Source organism: Lithobates pipiens, unplaced genomic scaffold (genome assembly GCF_037356315.1).
Source record: "Lithobates pipiens isolate NorthernLeopardFrog02 unplaced genomic scaffold, aLitPip1_a1.2 Scaffold_19, whole genome shotgun sequence".
In the NCBI taxonomy this organism is placed as follows: domain Eukaryota; kingdom Metazoa; phylum Chordata; class Amphibia; order Anura; family Ranidae; genus Lithobates; species Lithobates pipiens.
The window spans coordinates 79,998,404-80,018,878 of NW_027507764.1; the positions used below are offsets into that span (position 1 = coordinate 79,998,404).

Here is a 20,475-nt window from a genome sequence, read left to right on the forward strand (position 1 = left end):
AAGCAGTCCTCCTCCTTTATCTTTGCCACTGCCATGTATCCCGGAGTGACTTTCGGGTCTCACTGCTCCGGCGCTGTGATTCCCTGGAGCCGCGATGACGTCACTCCCGCGCATGCGCACGGGAGCAGATACGAGCAACATATCACCGTGATCTGCAGCGTGCAGTGCGCCTGCACGCCGCTGTCTACGGCACATGCGCCTGTCTTTTTGTAAATATCTCCTAAACCGTATAGCTGAAATTCCTTGTAGTACGTCACTACATTCATGTTTGTGGCACGACAATTGTGTACCATTAGTATGCAAGACAAGATCCTGGCACACGCCCTTTTGACAAAAATCAGACACTTGGTTGGTCAACAATTGTACCTTGTGTACGAGGCTTTAGACTTTGTTCACACCTATACAGGTGAAATTGTGCATGTACCTTTTTGTGTGTCGCATTTAGTGCCGCCTAATAATTCACTGGGCTGCCCTAATTGCAAAAATCACACACAAAAAGTGCAAGACCCATTTTCGAATCGCCCCACACCAAAATGCATGGTACTTTGTTACCATGTGTTTTGGCACAGCGCATTAGTAAGGTTTGTTTGGACACCATTAGGAATTAATGGCATCGCTGCGTGCCTGCAAAAAGGGATGCACATTTTTTGTGCATTGCAGGAATGCATGCAATTTTACAACACATAAATATGAACCTAGCTAAAAGTGGTTGTAAACCCTTACCATCCACTTTGACCTACAGGTTAGCCTAGATTAAGGCTTACCTGTAGGTCCAAGAAATATCTCCTAAACCTACAAGGTTTAGGAGATATTTCCAAAAAGACAGGCACCGCTGTCTACGGCGCATGCGGCATAGACAGCAGCGAGCAGGTGCACTGAGCACGCCACAGATCGCGGCGATATGACGATCGTGTCGGTTCCCGTGCGCATGCGGCTCCGGCGAATCACAGCGCCGGAGCAGCGAGACCCGGAAGTCACTCCGGGATACATGGCAGCGGCGAAGATAAAGGAGGAGGACCGATTCGGGGGCTTCGTTCTCAGGTAAGTTATTCATGCCTTTGCCTTGCAGGTTGCACTTTTATTTTTTTGTTTTTTAAATAGCCTTTACTTCCTCTTTAACATAGGCTGTCTGCACGCAGCTCCATTCTGCATTATGCATAGAAAAGTGGTTGTCCATGCTGTATGGGCCTCTGTGTCTGCGTCCTAAGCCGATTAGATGACAAAACACAGTTCATAGTGTGTAACTGGGACCCAAGAGCTATCCGGGAACCCAACAACAAAATGAAAGTGGTTGTATACTCATTTTTTTAACTTTTACCTACAGGAAAGCCTATAATAAGGCTTACCCGTAGGTAAAAAAAATATCTCCTAAACCTGTACGGTTTAGGAGATATTCCCCTCGGTATGCGCCGCTGACTGCAGCGGCGCATGCGCACAAGGGGATTCTCGGCTGAAAGTCCGGTGTCTTGGCATATAACGTCCTCCATCCGATAGTGTCCGCTGCGTACTGCGCATGCGCAGTACACAGCAACACAGATTACGAAAATTGCCGAGGATGAACGGCGCCTGCGCCGTGAGTCCAGGTTCTAGCCCCACCATCCAAGTGGACATAGAGTAGGAATAAAAAAGAGCCGAGCGCAGCGAGGCCGAGCCCGAAGCGTGGCGAGCGAAGCTCGCCTGCGAGGGGCCCTCTAATATTCACAACCCTATGTCCGCTTGGATGGTGGGGCTACCACCTCCACTCACGGCGCAGGCGCCGTTCAGCTTCGGAGATTTTCCGAAGCTTCGTCTGCTCCGTACTGCGCGTGCGCAGTACTGGATGGAAACTATTTGATGGCCGGACACTATACGGCAGAACACCGGCAGTGGCCGGACCTGGCCGGGATGAAATCTCCAGCGCACATGCGCGGGAGTGACGATATCGCGGCTCCGTCCACTCACAGCGCCGGAGCCGCGATACCCGGAGGAAACGCAGAGGGAGCATGTCAGCTCCCTCGGCGTGGATCGGGCCAGATGTGGGGCCTCGTTCTAAGGTAAGTATTTCATAATGAGCTAGTATGCGGTGCATACTAGCTCATTATGCCTTTTGCTTTGCAGGTAGTAAAAAAAAAAAAAATTTGCGGGTTTACTACTGCTTTAAAGGATTATTGAAGGTGCTTGTGGGCACCAGAATGTGTGTGCACTCTGACACAAAATGACAGTTGGGACAAATCAATATATTTGACAGTGCTTTATTGCTTATTTTACAAAGACAGCAAATTCACCTATTGCATCCTTGTTTAGCTTGATTTTATCATCTTTGGTTTGCATCCAGAAACACATAACATTCGCCTTTCTTTCAAACAAGTAATCATGTATGAAACTGTATCCGCACTTACAAACACCCAGTCCTCTCTGTCTGTTGCCTCCCTGCTGTTTTTCCTGCATTAAAGCAGACTTGTAGCTTTCCCCACATTGACATGAAGACCCTTACTCCCCAGGGAGAATGGAGATAATCAAGCTCACATTGTTTTGCTCGATCCACTGGAGACATGCAGTTATTACAGTACAAGACTCACTGTCATGTCACATTGCTTATTTACAGAGCATTCAGCTGATAAATAAAGGTGAAAAATGCATTTCTAAAACATCATAAAAAAATAAAATATAAAAAGGTTTCACATTGTGGACCAAAATGTTGGCTGTGGGTTTGATTTATTCTGCATTAATAAGCTCCCCCTGAGTTTTGAAGAATTTTTTTTTTTTTACATAGAGCTGCCAGAATATACAAGATCATATTAAAAGCAGAACAGCTTGAATCACGATGAGTGATTTTATCAAAATACCTTCAGATATCATAGATACAGAGAATTAAAGCGGTTCTTCACCCTAAAGGGGAAGTTCCGCTAGTATTATCCCTCCCCCCCTCCGGTGCCACAATCGGCACCTTTCGGGGGGGAGGGGGGTGCAGTTACCTGGATAATCCAGGTAACTGCACCCACTTCCGGCCAGACCGCCGCATGGCTCCGCCCACCGCCGCATGGCTCCGCCCCCCGTTGTGTTCTGGGAAACACACAGTTCCCAGAGACACAGCGGGGAACCAGCGCAGCGCGACTCGCGCATGCGCAGTAGGGAACCGGGCAGTGAAGCCCTCTTGCTTCACTTCCCGATTCCCTGACAGAGGATGGCGGCGGTGGCTGCAGCGAGACGAGCGATCGCTCGTCATCTGCCGCCGACATCGCTGGAACCTGGGACAGGTAAGTGTGATATTATTAAAAGTCAGCAGCTGCAATATTAGTAGCTGCTGGCTTTTAATATTTTTTTTTTTTGTGCAGCTCCTCTTTAAGGATTTATAGCGCCCATTGGGGGTTATTTACAAAAGGCAAATCCACTTTGCACTACAAGTGCAAACTACAAGTGCAAAGTGCACTTGAAATTGCACTGAAACTGCACTTAGAAGTAAAGTCGCTGTAGATCCGAGGGGGACATGCAAGGAAAATAAAAAACAGCATTTTTGCTTGCATATGATTGGATGATAAAATCAGCAGAGCTTCCCCTCATTTCAGATCTACCCTTCATATTTACAGTGACTTTCAGTGCAATTTCAAGTGCACTTTGTGAATTTGCCTTTCGTAAATAAAGCCCAATGCCTTAAAACTGGAGGCCATATTGGGGATACATTTCATGTTACAAAGGAAAGTATATTCTGCCTGTCTGTTCCCCTAGTTTCAGACACGTTACTGGAAGCATGTGCTGTAGAGATCATTCCTAGTCCTTTTTGAACTGAATCTGCCCTATAACAAACACGGGATACCTGGCTATGGATTCTAAGTATTACAGCCTGTTATCAACCCCCTTGATGCCAACAGTACACAGATATGGGCGGCACAGTGGTGTAGTGGTTAGCACTTTCACCTAGCAGTAAGAAGGGTCACTGGTTCGAATCCAAACCACGACACTACCTGCTTGGAGTTTGCATGTTCTCCCTGTGCCTGCGTGGGTTTCCTCCGGGTACTCCGGTTTCCTCCCACACTCCAAAGACATGCTGGTAGGTTAATTGAATCCTGTCTAAATTGTCCCTAGTATGCTAGTATGTATGAATGTGAGTTAGGGACCTTAGATTGACTCCTTGAGGGTAGGGACTGATGTGAATGTGCAATGTCTATGTAAAGCTCTGCGTAAATTGATGGCGTTATATAAGTAACTGAAATAAAAATAAAATATGCGACCACAATGAACTGGGCCTTTTTCTGTGGGGCCACATATCTGCGTATCTGTATTTGAGCTGGGAGCGCGCCACACGGCATGCTCCCAGCACAGAGATCGGGGTCTTACCAAGAGCCCCGGGTCCCGTACTAACGTTTGGGAGCTGGAACTACCGCTTCCCAGTCACCTGATCGCTGTGATAGCCTCCGATTGGCTACCACAGTGATCAGTGACTGTGAAGCCCCGCACCTGTGTTTCTCTCTCTCTCTGAATGGAGAGGAAAGATACATTGCATCTTTCTCTCTCCTTGCATAGAGAAAAAAAAAAGTGTGTGTAAAAAAATAAAAAAATATAAAATAAAATAATAATTAAAAAAATACCAAGACCGATGTTTGATCTAGGTCAGGCCCAAGGTTAGTGTTTGGGTTAAAGTAAGGGTCAAAGGCCATGGTCAGTATATTTTGGCCATGATTAAAAAAAAAAAAAGTTTTCAAATTAGTATCAGTGTCCGGTAGCGTCAGTGTGTTTTAGCTAGGATAAAAAAAAAAGGCAAAAAGCGCACTATTGTTTCTGGGCTGTACTACAGGTACAAACAACAATGAACATACACATGTGTTATCGCTGCGATCGTCAGGAGCAGGAGAATTTATTTTGTGTTGATTTTTGGTGGTAGATTATGGCAGTAACAAGAAATATACAGATACATTTCAATTTTTATTTATTTATTTTTTTATTTTACTATTTTGGGCCAATTTTCCTTTGATAATGAAAAAATAAAAAAATCAGGAGATATCCATTACCATTTACCACCAAATAAAAGTCACATTTGCCCTGAAAAAAAAACAAGGTTTAATTAACCTGGATCTAAAAAGTAGTTGTGATGATATGTACGGTTTTACTAACACATGTCAAAGTTACAAAATTGTGCTTATGCATTAACATTTATATCCAACTAAGGCTCAGTAGATCTCCTAAGGCAGATCTCATCTAGCAGAGGCCTTCTGGTGTACTGCCAATGCATTTTGTGGGTTACATGGTGCATGTATGGGACTAGACTTAGCACGGTTTGAGAGATATGCTTTTTCATAACTTGGAGTTAGACCCCTTTCACACTTGTGTGTCTTGTCCTGCAACTTGGGACTGCAAAGTCGCATGACAAGTCGTACCCCATGATTTCCAATGAGTACCATTCATATCTGTGCGACTTCAAGTCACATTGACTGCAAAGTAGTCCCTGTACTACTTTGGTTTGACTTTTAGGTGAGTTGAGGTCCATAGATCTCTAGTTTACAAAGGGTGTTCCCTGAAATCGTGGCAAATTGTGTCAAAATCGCATCTGCAAAATCGTGCAACTTTCAAATCGCAGGAGTGTGAAAGGGGCCTTTTAGTAAATAATGTCTACTTGCGAGTAGTACTTTCTTACCAGCAGATATTATTTACTTAAGGCCCCTTTCACACTACCACGACTTCAAAGTCGCGCCATTTTCCTGCTATTTCAGGGAATGCCTGTGTAACTAAAGTCGGACCAAAGTAGTGCAGGGACTACTTTGAAGTCGGTGCAGCTTGAAGTCGCACAGATAGGAACAGTACCCATTGGAAAGCATGGGGTTGCAGGACAAGTCGAACAAGTTGCAGGACAAGTCGCACAAGTGTGAAAGGGGCCTAAAAGGTAAATTTTTTAAATAATTACATTGGTCCTGTTTGGACTAATGCAAGTATGTATGTGCCATACCTGGCCAATCCCTGTGAAGGCGGAAGGTACCCGTATTAGGAACCGCTACTACAGTGATTGCCACTAGCTTCTGGGTCCTGAGCTAAGTGACTGCTCTGCTGCATAGTGAGCACTGGTGTTAATTTTGCCATAAAATTTTGATTTCGTTTTAGTTATAGTCTTTTGACTAAAATGCCATTTTAGTTTTAGTCCCATTTAATCATCTGCAATTGTTTTCGTTTTAGTTGTATTTTAGTCGACTAAAATCTCCAGTACATTTTAGAAGAATAACATCCTTTTAGTCAACTAAAATTGAATGTGTTTAGTGAATAGGCAGCCAGCCATCAGAGTAAGAAGTGGCTCTGTAGGTAAAGAGGATGGGAGAGAAGCAGCGCCAATCTAAGTGCATTATGTGAAGCAAAAAGGAACATTTATTAGGTATTGCACTTACAGGATAAGACCAAGTAAATGGCATGTAAAAGAGACCAAGCAGTGAAGTCCCTCTGGATGGAGAGCTGACCTTTTAGACCCATCCATTGTTTTTATTTTATCATTTTATCATTTACGCCCCTTTTATTTTGGACAGATCATTTTATGACATTATCGTTTACTTCTATATATTTTTCACTTTTTGATTTTATGTTTTTATACTCTAATTCCTTGTTGTTTGCGTCATGAATAAACCACTGTTTATTTAATGTATTACTCTACTGGCATGTTCCCGCAGCCGACACTTACTGTGCTGTGTCTGTGGGGTTATAGCTGGAGCCAGAGCGCTGAGCCTTGCTGTCCACCGGCACCGCTGCCCTTATTTAACCTCAGCTGAGATCGGTGCGCGGGAGGCCTGAGGAAGGAGCACGCATGCTCCGAACGCGCGCCAAGACCACGGCCATTGTACTGGTGATGATCGCTCGCTCTCCGGCCCACTGCCCTGGAGCACTGGAAACCATTTCAGTTGTTATGTAGAAGTGAGATGGGTTTCCCCGAAGAGATATAAAAAGGACAAAATAATGGTGCTAGATAGATAAAAGGAGAGCAGGTGCTCATGAATATGAATCCATACACAGGCATAACCCACTTTTAAGTACACAATGGGGTTTGTTTACTAAAGCTAGAAAGTGCAAAATCAGGCTCACTTCTGCATAGAAACCAATGAGCTTCTAACCCCAGCTTGTTCAATTACGTTTTGTTAACCTCCCTGGCGGTATGATTCAGTCTGGAATTAGGTGCTGAAAGCGGTACAATTATTATGTATGGAAATTTGGCGTTTTATTTTGTAGTCCTGTAATTCTTAGGAATAACGCTCTTAAATCTCTTCAAACCAGAGTCTAGCAGACATCCCGGGTATGATAAAGTTTATAATATAATAAAGAATAATAAAAATTATTCAATAATGTAATCAAATCCTAAAACACTGAAAAAGGGACACTTTTTGGTTGCTATGGGCAATCTCCAAATTTCAGGCAGAAAAAACTGTATTTATAATATAAAAGTGCATGCAGGGCACTGCACAGACCACTAGGGACAAAGGGGGTGTGTATTTTTGAATACAGTACTGTAATCTGTAAGATTACAGTGCTTTGTGTGTTTTGTGTGTTTTTACTTTTTTTAATTTGCCGCCGTTCTCCGCTCCCGTGCGTCGTAACGTCGCAGGGAACGGAGCTCGGCGGCATTCGGCACTGTGAATCAAGCGGAGGACAGCTCGATCACGCAGCGTGTGGGACAAGGTAAGTAACTCTCCCTGTGTCCTCCCCTGCATCCAGCGATGCGATCCCGAGTCTGGCTCGGGGTTACTGCTCCTGCTAGTAAATTCCCAACCCGAGCCAGACTCGGGATTACCGCTAGGGAGGCTATTAAAACCTGGAAGCTCATTGGTTTTTATGCAGAAGTGAGCCTGATTTTGAACTTTTTAGCTTTAGTAAATAAAACCAAATTGTGTACTTAAAAGTGGGGTATGCCTGTAATGAAAAGACCAAAAAAGAAAGTCCTCGTTGTTTTTAAATAAATAATTCCCCAAATAATGTATAATATAACGTTAGTGGCTGCTCCACATCAGATTGAAGTCACATCTGTAAGTAATCAGAAAACAGAAAGGGGGCGCCAGCTAAGTTTAGCATTAAACTAAGTTTAAACAGGGAGTCCCCGAGTTACGATAATCCAAATCGCGAACGACTCCTACTTACGAATGGTAGAAAAACGGAAATCGATGTCGGAAGACGGCGGAAAACATCGGAAACGCCGTTCTGCGCATGCACGTCTGGATTACGAACAAATCCGACTTCGGAACAAACAGGCAGTCTCTAACCTGTTCGTAACTTGGGAACTGCCAGTAGATCCAAAATATTTTTTGCTGAGAACATTTTTTTGAACCTTTCTCCTGGTGAATATTTCCTGGAAATACATTCAATGGTCCACACCCGTAAAGCCCTGGTTGGACTTTTTGTGGTGTTCTAGGAAATGCCTAGGAGACACTGCATTTATCATTACCCCCCTCAAAAAGCCAACGATGTTTGCCAAATTGTTTTCGACGGGTTCTAATGGTTCTCCCAATATAAAACATCCACACGAGCAAGAGTATACCACAAGTTGTGTGGAACAGTTGCAGGCAGATTCTAATATAGGACCAATCTGGTTTCACTCTACAGTGAGTTGCCAATTGTCCTTCTTTTAATAAACTGGTTTTAATGGTACACTTAGCTGGCACCCTTTCCTGTTTTCTGATGCCCCAAAGAGATGAGTCTTTAGAAAAGGCAATAGTTGAATACTAAGCTAATTTCCTCTCTTTTCCTCTCACAATGTATAACCTTGAATTGAGACACTATTTCAAAACTCCTTGATTGACTTGCAGCGATCAGGATTTGATGGCTATAAATCAACTTTACGGGGCATTAACTGTTTTAATGGTAATCAAGTGGAAGACGCATTACAAAAGGCCTATAATCACTTTGCTGCTAATCAAAGTAAAATCACTTTGCAGGGCTTTAAACTCCTTACCACTAATAAATAAAAAAGCAATCTGCGGGTTATTAATCCTATTGGTTTAATAAAACTTGGCGAATGAAACCCAGTAAGAAACTCTGAAGGTCAAAAAAAAAAAAAACACACTTCTTTTAATAAAATGTTCTTTCAGATTAGGCATGTTTAGAATGGAATTAAATGTTAGAGACTGAATTAATATTATTCAAATGAAAAAAAGTGAAAAACAGTTAAACAGATAGATATGGTACAGGCATTCAGGACCCGCTCACCATAGGAGGGAGAAGAGGAGAAAGAGGACCTGTGATGTCTGTTGCCCGGACTGCAGAACTTACATAAAAAAGGTAGGGGTCTGGAAAGGATGGGGGCAATGTGTGAGTGGTGGGGAGGGGATGATGTTGACTCGTAAATCACACCTCTTTCCCCCGATGCTTATACTAACCTTTCCTTTACACCCCCTGTTGTTCCATTTGCTTGCAGGAAGGATTAGAAGAAGGCCTATATAACCTTGTTTTGTTTGTATCTTACACAGGGATAAAGACTTTCACTCTGCCCATATGACAGCCCTTATGCCGCGTACACATGACGGTTTTTCCATCAGTATAAACTCTGACTGTTTTTCTGACCGAGTTCCGATGGTGTTCCGCTGAAACTGTCTTGCCTACACACGATCACACCAAAGTCTGATCGTCTAGAACGCGGTGACGTACAACACGTACGATGGGACTAGTAAAAGGAAATTCAATAGCCAGCAGCCAATAGCTGCCCATGCATCGTTTTTGGTCCGTCGGAACAGCATACAAATGGTTTTCCCGATACCAATTGATTCCGTAGGAAAGATTTAAAACATGTTCTATTTCTAGGTCCGTCAGAATTTTAGAAGAAAAAAAAAGTCAGATGAAGCCCGCACACGATCGGAATATCCGAAGAAATTATTCCGTCTGACTTTTTCTGCTGGAAAGTCCAACCGTGTGTACACGCCATTAATCCTGGTGCTTGGCTTCTAAGGGTCCCAGCAAAGCATTGTGGGATGAACCAGGAAGATCTGACTTGGGGCAGCAAAGAGTAGGTGAGTATAGAGTCGTATAGGGGTTGATTTACTAAAGGCAAATAGACTGTGCACTTTCAAAGTGCAGTTGCTAAGAAGCTTAGTAAATGAGGTGAGGTTTTATTTTGCAAAGAATAGCCAATCATGTGCAAGGAAAAAAATAAATGCATTTTTGCTTGCGTATGATTGGGTGATGGAAATAAGCAGAGTTTCTGCTCATTTACTAAGCTCTGGGGAAATTGCACTTGCAAAGTGCACAGTCTGTTTGCCTTTAGTAAATCAACCCAATAGAGCAGGGGTCTCAAACTGGTGGCCCTCCAGCTGTTGCGAAATTAAGTCCCATAAGGCATTGCAAGGCTGACATTTGCAAGCATGACTCCCACAGGCAGAGGCATGATGGGACTTGTAATTTTGCAACAGGTGGAGGGCTGCCAGTCTGAGACCCCTGCCATAGAGTCTATATAGTCATAGAGTTCCTTTAAAAGAGAAATTGACAATTCCCTTTTAAACATCCTAGTTGCCTATTACACATGCCTTTGAGTATACTTTGAGTCACTGAACCAGAACAAGTAGTAATAAGCAGACTAGTGCAGTACAGTATATGCAGACGTTGCAATGGTTTTGCAAAGAGCAGCCCACATCCTCCTCTTCTCAGGTCCCTCACCGGCTCTCTTGGCCCCTCCATCCTGTCGGGTGCCCCCACAGCAAGCAGCTTGCTATGGGGGCACCAGAGCCGAACAGCAGCTCTGTGTGTCCATTCAGACACGGAGCTCCGTTTTGGCCCCATCCCCACTATTTCTTGACTGGCTAACTGACTATGATTGACAGCAGCGGGAGCCAATGGCGCCGCTGTTGTGTTTCAGTCAATCAGGAGGGACAGTGTCGGGCGGCTGAGGCACTCGTGCACATCGCTGGACGGAGATGGGGCTTTTGTGAGTATTGGGGGGGCTGAGGGGGGCTGCTGCAGGCAGAGTTTTTTTTTGTATCTTAATGCATAGAATGCATTAAGATAAAAAAAAACTTCTGCCTTTACAATCACCTTAAAGGATAAGTTTGCCACGCAATCAGATTGCACAGTGTATGGGCAGATATACAAGTACATAGGAGGGAGTGGACGGAGACACTCAGCTGTTAACACCCATTTACATCCCTGTGCAGCTGGAAATCACATTCCTACATGCTTTTTCTGGGGTGTTTTGGAGTGTTTTCACGCAAAACGCATAGGGCAGCCCATTCACTTGAATGGGCTGCCCTACGTGCAACAATCTGCCCAAAGAAGCTCCAGAACTGGGGTATAGCATTTTGGGAAGTGGATTGCATTCACCCAAACTTGTGTGACACATTGAGCATGATTTCTATGCTAAAATGTAGCAACTCAGCTGGGTGGAAACAAACAGCATTTTCCCATTAAAAACACTACATTTACTAATGCCGACCTGCTTTATTCTAACACTGGAAGATATTTGGTAAGCAACAAGCTAAATTAAAGAATCTATAGGTCCTCACTATAACCCTGGACCTACAGCAACCATATAAACCAGCGTGGGCAATTTTTAATTCCTGTAAATAAACAGGAGGGTCTACTTCCTTACTGGTCATTGTATTACACAATGGCCACCTTTTCACTCTCCTTCTTCACTATCTCTTCCCCACTTTATTTATTTATTTATCTTTGTGTGTTGTGTCACGTTTTATGTTTTGTCACTGCACGTTTGACGAGTAGGGTGTCGGTCCTCGGCCAACCCTGAAAGTTTTGTGGGAGGGTGGACATAGGCCTTCTGGCTTGGTTTGCCCTCTCCTTGGGGGTCTCCCTTCGGGGGAGCCTCCACCCTAGTACCTGGGTGGGTCTGTTTCGGCAGACCTTCCGGAGAAAGGCGTTCGTCTGGCTTCGGCCAGATGGGCCATGTATGGTACCTCAGTGCCAGTCTGGAGCCTAACGCCCCGGGGGATCAGGGTAAGGTCCTTCCTAGTGGAGGACAGTAGGACACCCGTTGCATGTTTTTGTGTTCACTCTTGATGTGTGTGCACTTTTTTTATCACCGGGTGGAGGTTTCTGGGTGTGTTTTGCACACCACAGGCTTTTCAAAAATAAAAAAATAAAAATCAATCAGATTTAAAGGTTTAAATCTGATTGATATCTGTTGAAAAGTCTTAATGCTGAGAACATAAGGAGGACCCGAGCTTTGGAAGCTCTGCCAAAACGTGACAAGCAGAGGGCTAAAAACTGGTCACCAGTATTGTCTGTGTTCTTTGTTCTGCACTCCTGTGACCCATTTTCAACTGACAGTGAGTTGACATCACTCAGCCGGTTTAGGCTCTGGATTGATCCCAACTTTACAATCAGGATCCACCCAGAAGCCTGGATTGGAAGCTGGCTCAGGCTCTCAGCGAGCCTGAGCCAGCCCCTCCTGTCCCCTCCACAGCCCAGCGCTCCAGTCTCACTGCTCAGAAGAAGACAGAGACCTGAGCAATCAGCAGTCTTATGATTGTTCAGTTCTTGGTCAAAAGGGGACAGCTGGGATCGGTGCTGCAGCCATCTATATGAGTATGGTGAGTAAGGTGCGTATGACTGTTTGTTTTTTTAGATCTCTTTTAAGGTGACTGGAAATAAAGTGGACTATTCTAATTCACTTCCCCCGGCTGTTCTCTACATATATTTATTTGTGCAAGATCAAAGTTGGTGACTCCCACTGTGATGTCCCCTCTTTGAGAATTTTTTATGGCCACACCCATGAATGCTTCAAACGTTTTTATAATAAATCATGAAACGTTATAGCAAGTGATTTTTTTGTATGTGTCTGACTCTTTTTATGTTTGCAATGATATAGATGTCCAACTTCCTTGCTCCTCCTGAGGAAGTATACCTTTGGTCTGATAAATGCGTTGAGGATCATATATCTCTGTACTTCAGTGGCTACTACTTCAATGACTAATATTATGATAATATGGAAAGGGATAAAAAAAAAAAACTGAATGTTCGGAGAGATATAATTGCTTGGAAGCTGCTAAAATACAAAAATCTTTCTGTTATTCCCCGTTCATACCCTCCAATTCATGCCAGGCCCCTATCCGAGTATGCAGCCCAGCAGGCCAGGAAAGGGGGGGCAGTGACATCAGCGGGTGACCCCGCCCTGTGCGTCATCACCGCCCCAGCATGTACCAGTTGGTGACGTCACAAGGGGACGGGTCACGTGCTGACGTCATCGGTTTACTCGGCCCCTTAACTATTGAATAAATTCCACATGGAGGAGCAGACAGTCGGTGGTTAGCCTTCGTCTCAAGTGGAGCTTTTTATTTTTTAGGGTTTGCCAATGCAACGGGCGGCGTGACTGCCGGTGGATCTACGTCAGGGGACATTGTTTTTTATTTTTTAATAAAGAACTTGTCAAAAACTTTTGTTGCGTCTTTATTCACTTTTTAGGGTGAATAGGTAGGGATACTACCCCATACTCATTCACATGCCTGCCTCATGATATGGATTTGGGGGGGGGGACCCCACTCTGTCTTTTGCATTTATTTTTTATTGCCAGCATTCTTTTTTTTTATTCTTTGTTAAGGATGTGGCGGCTGGCGTCCCTGGCAAGCTGCTTAACAACCAGCTATTCTTCACACAGAATTCAAATTGGTCGATCATTTTTCAATCGATCTGAATTTTACACGTACAATACCCCCAGTATTCTCCTCCTCTCCCCCCTAGTGCTTTGTATTGGCGAAACAAAAATGCTTGAAGCTGTAAAACACTTGTAAAAAGCTGGAAAAAATGCTTTTTAAAAAGTTGCAAAAACACTTGAAAAAAATGCCAGAAAATCGCTAAGCTCAGGTGCTCAGGAGCCTTATGGTATATGCATCTTTTAATATATGTAGATATTTTTTAAGGAACAGCATATGCTTAAACCTGTGTTTTGACTGGAGTATATGAAATACAACAGCAGTTAGTCAGTGCAAGCATTACTGGGTGAGATGAAGTACCTGCATTCTGGAGCGTTTCAATGTTTTGCGGTCTTGTGGCAAGCTCTGCGACCGTTTGAACGAATTGCGTCCGTGCCCTCTGATATTGCTCGAAAACTAAAGGAAAAAGGCAGAGCGGTTACATAATGGAGATACGGAGACTTGCCTAAGCTCAGGCAGCTCTATTGTAAGAACTGCCATTGGATTACACATTCAAAGCGTAAAGGAAGTTATTTTTCCTGCAGACTCAGCTGATGATTGGAAGATTGTTCATTGTAATGTGGAGCCTCATTTATCAAAGTGTTTTTCCAGGTAAATGTGAAGCAATACAGACATTTCTCATGAAGACACTTTGATATATAGGGTCCATGTTTACTTCTGCAGACACAGGAAAAGATGATGATAAAATACGCGGCACCTACTCAAACATATGAGACCAGCTACATGAACACACAACATGAACAATAAATAAATAAATAATGGGGGACACAGGAAAATGATTTTTAGCTGAACTCATCCTTTCCTTTAGTCTTGCACAGTAGTTCTGGTTCTTTTCCTGTAATGAAATTGCTTACTCTGATTTCACTGCATACTGTGAGCTTCTCATAGTGTGCATTCGTTGTTGCAGCAAGTCAGATAAAGCCTGCCTCATTTTCTGACTCAGCATCACATGTGGGCATTACCCAGGGCAGTCTACCTGCAAATACAGTCTACCTAAAAGTGTGCGCTCCCGCAGACTGACAGGCACTCGTCAAGATATTTTAATATTTGCATAACTCCTCCCAAGAGCCGGCCCACTGCTTACTATGGCCAGGTGTGGTGATGTTTTCATGAAGCACCTGGCTGGCCCCTTCCATCAGTCTCATTATTTCTGGAAATTTTACCTCAATTTTATAATGAATTTAGGATATTTACCTCAAATTAGATATTTTACTGTGAAGAATTAACTTTTTTTTAATATTGCATGCGATATTTCCAAACAAACACAAATATTGCATCCGATAATCATTAGTGAAGTGACTCCAGGAAGTGAAGAGACGTATCCCCATTGGTTTGGAGACTGCACAATAAAATAACATTGCAGGGTTATTAAAGTGGTTGTAAACCCTTACAAACCACTTTGACCTACAGGTAAGCCTAGATTAAGGCTTACCTGTAGGTCCAAGAAATATCTCCTAAACCTATATGGTTTAGGAGATATGTGCCCGAAAATAGGCACCGCTGTCTACGGCGCATGCGCCGTAGACAGCGGTACGCAGGCGCACTGAGCGCGGCATTCTCAACGACGGAGCTGCCGCGTGTGTCGGCTCCCGTGCGCATGCGTGGGAGTGACGTCATCGCGGCTTCACAGAATGAACAGAATGAAACGGACCGCCGCATCAAGCGGGAGGGGGTCCGATCGGACCCCCCACCCGCTGGAAGGCGAACACGTACATGTACGTGCTTGTGCCTGTCTGTGCCATTGCGCGACGTACATTGCCATGCGGCGGTCCTTAAGTGGTTAAAGGGGAGGGGCCGGTTTAAAAAATAAATAAATAAAAGTCAGCAGCTGCAAACACTGTAGCTGCTGACTTAATAAGCACACTTACCTGTCCAGGGCGCCCGCAATGTCGGCCGCCCGAGGCTGGCCCGTCCCTCGGCTCTCGAGTCCCGGCACCGCCATTTTGGCTAAGGGAAACAGGCAGTGGAGCCTTGCGGCTTTACTGCCCATGCACGAGTCGTGCAGCGCTTTGTGAATGGGGCACGCTGTGTTCTGGGACACACAGTTCCCAGAACACAGCGCGACCCATTACCCAGAAGACGCAACATGGAGGAGAGAAGACAGAAGATCTCCGCGGAGGAGGAAGAGGCAGATTAGAAACAGCAACAGGCATTTTTGTTAAGTTAAAAAAAAAAAAATCTTTTTTTTTTTCTGATTTTTTTTTTAATTTTTAATGTATTTTTTTTCCAGGGTGGCCCTCCATTTTAATTTGGAAGCACTGATCAATGAGGATGGGAGTTGCCTATTTGATCAGGATTTATTTTTTATTTTTTGCATATATTATGGGGTTGATTTACTAAACCTGGAGAGTGCACAATTTGGTGTAGCTCTGCATAGAAGCCAATCAGCTTCCAGGTTGTATTGTCAAAGTTTAATTGAACAAACTGAAGTTAGAAGCTGATTGGCTACCATGCACAGCTGTACCAGATTTTGCACTCTCCAATTTTATTAAACCAACCCCTATGATTTCTTATAACAGTGAATATCGTTTTAAATAACCATTTTTACTAAATGGAATTGATTCATTCAGTGTTTCTTTTTGTGATTAGCTGTGATTGGCCATAGCCAATCACATATTACAGATGGGCTGTGTTTGGCCCTGTCTGTACTAAGTGATCACAGTGACCAATCACAGAGATCAACACATTAGTACACAATGAATGGAAGCCATCCATTGTGTACAATTGTCATGTGATCTAGTGTTTGGTCACATCGATCACACGGTACTGGCAGTGGATCAGTACACTGATCTGTCATCCACTGTGTCCACTGGGCACAGTGAGTGATAAATTGCGTCGCAGCATGGCCCATGGGGTGCGCACGAGGAGCGTTCTGGGGAAGATGTCATATGACGTTCACCTGGATCTACAGCTGTGCCGCCCGGCCATCATTGTACTATAGGCCAAGAGGGAATTGACTAATTTTATTGCTTTCACAAGAGGCAAGAATGCCTTCTATGTGATCATATAAGCAGATGACAGGGTCTCTTTACGAAGACATCAGGGGTCTATTAGACCCCCAGTGTCTCGTCTACCCTCCAATGCAGCTAAATAAGCACACGTCTTACTTGCTTAGCTGCTTCCCTGGCTACAGTAGCCGGGGGAATGACAGTTCTGAAACCGGAAGTGGCAAAATCATCATTGCTTCCAGCTTCCAGCCACCTGAGATGAAGACTGAAGTTTAACATTAAAGTGGAACTGAAAGTGATTGTACAGCTTGTTTTTTTTTATATTAAAATAATAAACACGACATACTCATCTGCTCTGTGTGGTATTGCACAGAGTGGCCCCGATCCCCTTCCTCTGATCTGATCTTGGCTCCTCTTCTGTGTCTGCCCTCATAGCCACCATTTGCTATGGGGGCAGTTGTGTGGGCTTGATCCCGAGCCGGGCTCTGTGTGTCCATAGACACATGCGATGTGTCTCGGCCCTGCAGGAGAAGAGCTGCTGTAGATGGGCACAGTGCTGGATTGAGATCGGGCTCGGGCAAGTGTTTAAAGTAGAACTATGAGCAAAAATGTTTTTTCCATTTTGGATAGAGCAAGGGAGGGTTATAACCCCTCTCTTTTTTTTTTTTCTTTTTTTTTGCCATCTGTGTACCATTGCGGAGATTTCCCTTGACTTCCTGTCCCATAGCCAAACAGCAAGTGAGAGAAAATCCCTGCTATTTACTTGGCATAGCATCATCTTTCATATTATCATATTATACATAAGAATTGGGGTATATATTATGTTTTTTTCTTTTTAAATTCATTCAAGTATATTTTATTAAAAAAAATGCTTTTGAAAAACAGCTGCGCAAAAATAGTGTGACATAAAGGTCACTGCTTAAATTTTTTATATATATATATATATCTATCTATATATATATATATATATATATATATATATAGATAGATATATATATATAAAAAATGTTTGGGTGATCTAAGTAATTTTCTAGCAAAAAATACAGATTTTTAAAAGTGTCAGAAAAAGGCTGGTTACTTCAAGTGGTTGTAAACGATCACCTTGTAAAACAACCCATTCAGTTTAAAATAGAAATGAAAGGCAAAACATTTTTGTATATATATATATATTTATATATAAATAAATAAATAAATAAATATAAATATATATATATATATATATATATATATATATATATATATATATATATATACACACCTTTTTTCCCTTTTTTATAAGTGATCACATTCCCTCTGTTCTCAGCTGCATAAGAGCTTGGGGACGTGAAACAGCCGCACACTAAAGCCACCAGTAAATGGCTGTGCAGCGGGGGCGTGTCAGTGATCGTTTACAATAACTTAAATGCAGAGAGCATTAAGACTAAAAAAAAACGTTTTGCCTTTAAAGAAAGTCTCTTCTGCAACAAATTGCTCCTACCTGCCTTCTATCTTCTCAGGTTACAGCTCCAGGCCGGTACCTAAGTGCCAGGATGACTGGCTCCTGCACATCCCCGCAGGAGTGACGTCATCCGACACTGGCCAATGAAGATGGGCTAAAACCATCACACAGTAGAAGATGCTGGTGCCAGCATGAGGTAATTGGAAAGATTAGTTTTGCTTTAAAATGGAACTAAACCCTCCTATCTTTTTCAGCTATGGAAGCTGCCATCTCAGCCCCTGTTTGATCTGCAGTTGTCATGGTGTTGCATGTGTGATCAGTTATGACACCAGCCATATGATGGTTTGACAGTTTGGTTGAGAGCACAAGCAATGTGACAGTTAGCATTACCGGCATGCCAGGAACAGTTTTTTTAAACTGTTAAATTGATGGGTTTAAAGAGGAACTAAACCCATAGATTTAACGGTTAAAAAAAACAGTTACGTTCCAAGCATGCCATAAATTCTAACTGTCACGTAGGCCTGTGCTCTCAACCAAACTGTCAAACCATGAAATGTCATAACTGATCACATGTGCAGCACCATGGCAACTGCAGATCAAACAGAGGCTAAGATGGCAGCTTCCTTGGCTAAAAAGGATAGGAGGGTTTAGTTCCACTTTAATACCATTTTAAAGCAGAGCTCCAGCCCCCTCAATAAAATGTAAAGTGTGCAGCTACAAATACTGTAGCTGCCGACTTTTAATATTAGCACACTTACCTGTCCAGGGATCCCGCCATGTCGGCAGCCAATTAGCTCTCGGATGCTGCCACCGCCATTCCTTATAGGGAAACCAGCAGTGAATCTGCTCCACAGCCAGTTCCCTACTGCGCATGCGTGAAGCGCGCTGTGCTTTGTGAATAGCCCGGTAGCGGGGGAAGGAGGAGGGGGGGGCGAACTTCCGAGTGATCTCACTGCGGCGATATCTCTCAGAAGTGGGGACGGGTTCCTGTCAAAAACAGGTACCCACTCCCCCCTCCCCCACCTAAAGGTGTCAAATGTGGCGGTGTGGGGGGGGGGCAGAAAAGCGGATATTCCCCCTTTTGGGTGAATTAGCATGCTGATTCACCCATTTGGGTTATTAAGTCCACGCTGCCAAACACGTGGCACACAGCTGTGGCGTGCTATACATACAAAACCCATTTTCAGCTAAAATAAATACCCCTCCCCCTTCAAATATAAAAGAAAAAAAAGGCATCAGTATTGCCCAAGGATCGCTGTTCTTCCGCCCTCTGAAAAGTGACAGACCACAGGTGATAGAGACTGCCAGAGCCCTGAATAGTTGTCACTTTGTGATATTTCAATAAAGTTAAAAAAAAAAGTTAAGAAAAAAGTAAATAAAAACAAAGAAAAAAAACAGTACCTTGTGCTGTAAAACACAACCCCACCTTCATACAGAATAGACATTTCCAGGGACATCCCTGAGGAGCTGCCCCTGTCCCTGGATATCACAGCTAGGAAGATGCACTATTATTGTATTCTGACCATAATGACACAATAAGAAATACATGGCCAGCTCGGAGCTGTTACCTTGCAGGACTTGGCGCTGGCTCATGCTGGCTGTGTCCGGTGTCCGGTGTTGCTGTCTCCGTTGAGCGCTTCTTGGTCTCCAGGATGCAGCTTCAGCTTGCGCCTAACAATTCTCCGTCTCCATAGCGACCCCAGCGGATGCGGGCGTTTCCAAAAACTCGCTCTGCTGGGGGGAGCCGAGCCGACGACACGTGTAGAGCGGGCCGACCTAAAGGCAACGCAGCCGCTCCCCCCGTTAGACGAGGCAGATGGTACACTCCGAAGCCTCCGGCCAAGAGGGGAGGGGTTGCGTGTCGGTTGCTATGGAAACGTCAGGGGCATGTTGAATGTTGTACAGTGAGGGCACAGAGTCAGTGTCCTCACGTGTGCTCAGTGAGGCGCGTTTCCCTGGCGGCGGGAATACAGAGCTGAGGAGATCTGGCCGTCACAACACTGAGCATGACTGAAAAATGTGCAAAATAATAAAGAGATAAATAACAGTCATGGAATGTCCTCAGTGCGCCTGTCTGCTTCACCACACAGAATCACGTCACTGTATATAATATATATAGTATATAATAAAATAAATACACATTTCAAATAAAAATTCACAACGCTAAAAAAATGACGAGCTTGTAGCGGCAAATAATACAATTTCTAATGTGTTGGAGTGCCTGTCTGATTATCTATGGTCACCAGAGATTCGTCACTACAGGTTCATTAAGCTGGGTTCACATATATGCGAATTGGATGCATTTTTACCAGTATCCAATCTGGATGCCGACACCTGAAGAACTGGACCCAAGAACACATGGAGAGCCCAGTGCGTTCTTGGGTCCAGTTCTTCAGGTGCAAATTCAGGCATAAATTCGCAACCTGAAACGGTAAACAGAAACGCACCCGACTGCAAAGCGCAGCCGGCCATGTGTCAACCCAGCGGTTCGGGGGTGTAA

At 43.9% G+C, this 20,475-nt stretch overlaps 1 protein-coding gene across 1 annotated transcript in view; it reads right to left on the minus strand.

Moving 5' to 3' along the window:
* Positions 1-19,719, minus strand: part of SPAG6 (sperm associated antigen 6) — a 151,380-nt gene extending 131,661 nt beyond the window's left edge. Inside the window, exons 1-2 of the mRNA XM_077490957.1 lie at positions 19,544-19,719; positions 13,890-13,985 (exon numbers count right to left, since the gene is read on the minus strand). Of these exons, the coding sequence (XP_077347083.1) occupies positions 13,890-13,985; positions 19,544-19,568 (121 nt within the window). The 5' untranslated portion in view covers positions 19,569-19,719. The remainder of the gene's footprint in view (positions 1-13,889; positions 13,986-19,543) is intronic.
* Positions 19,720-20,475: the final 756 nt, after the last annotated feature.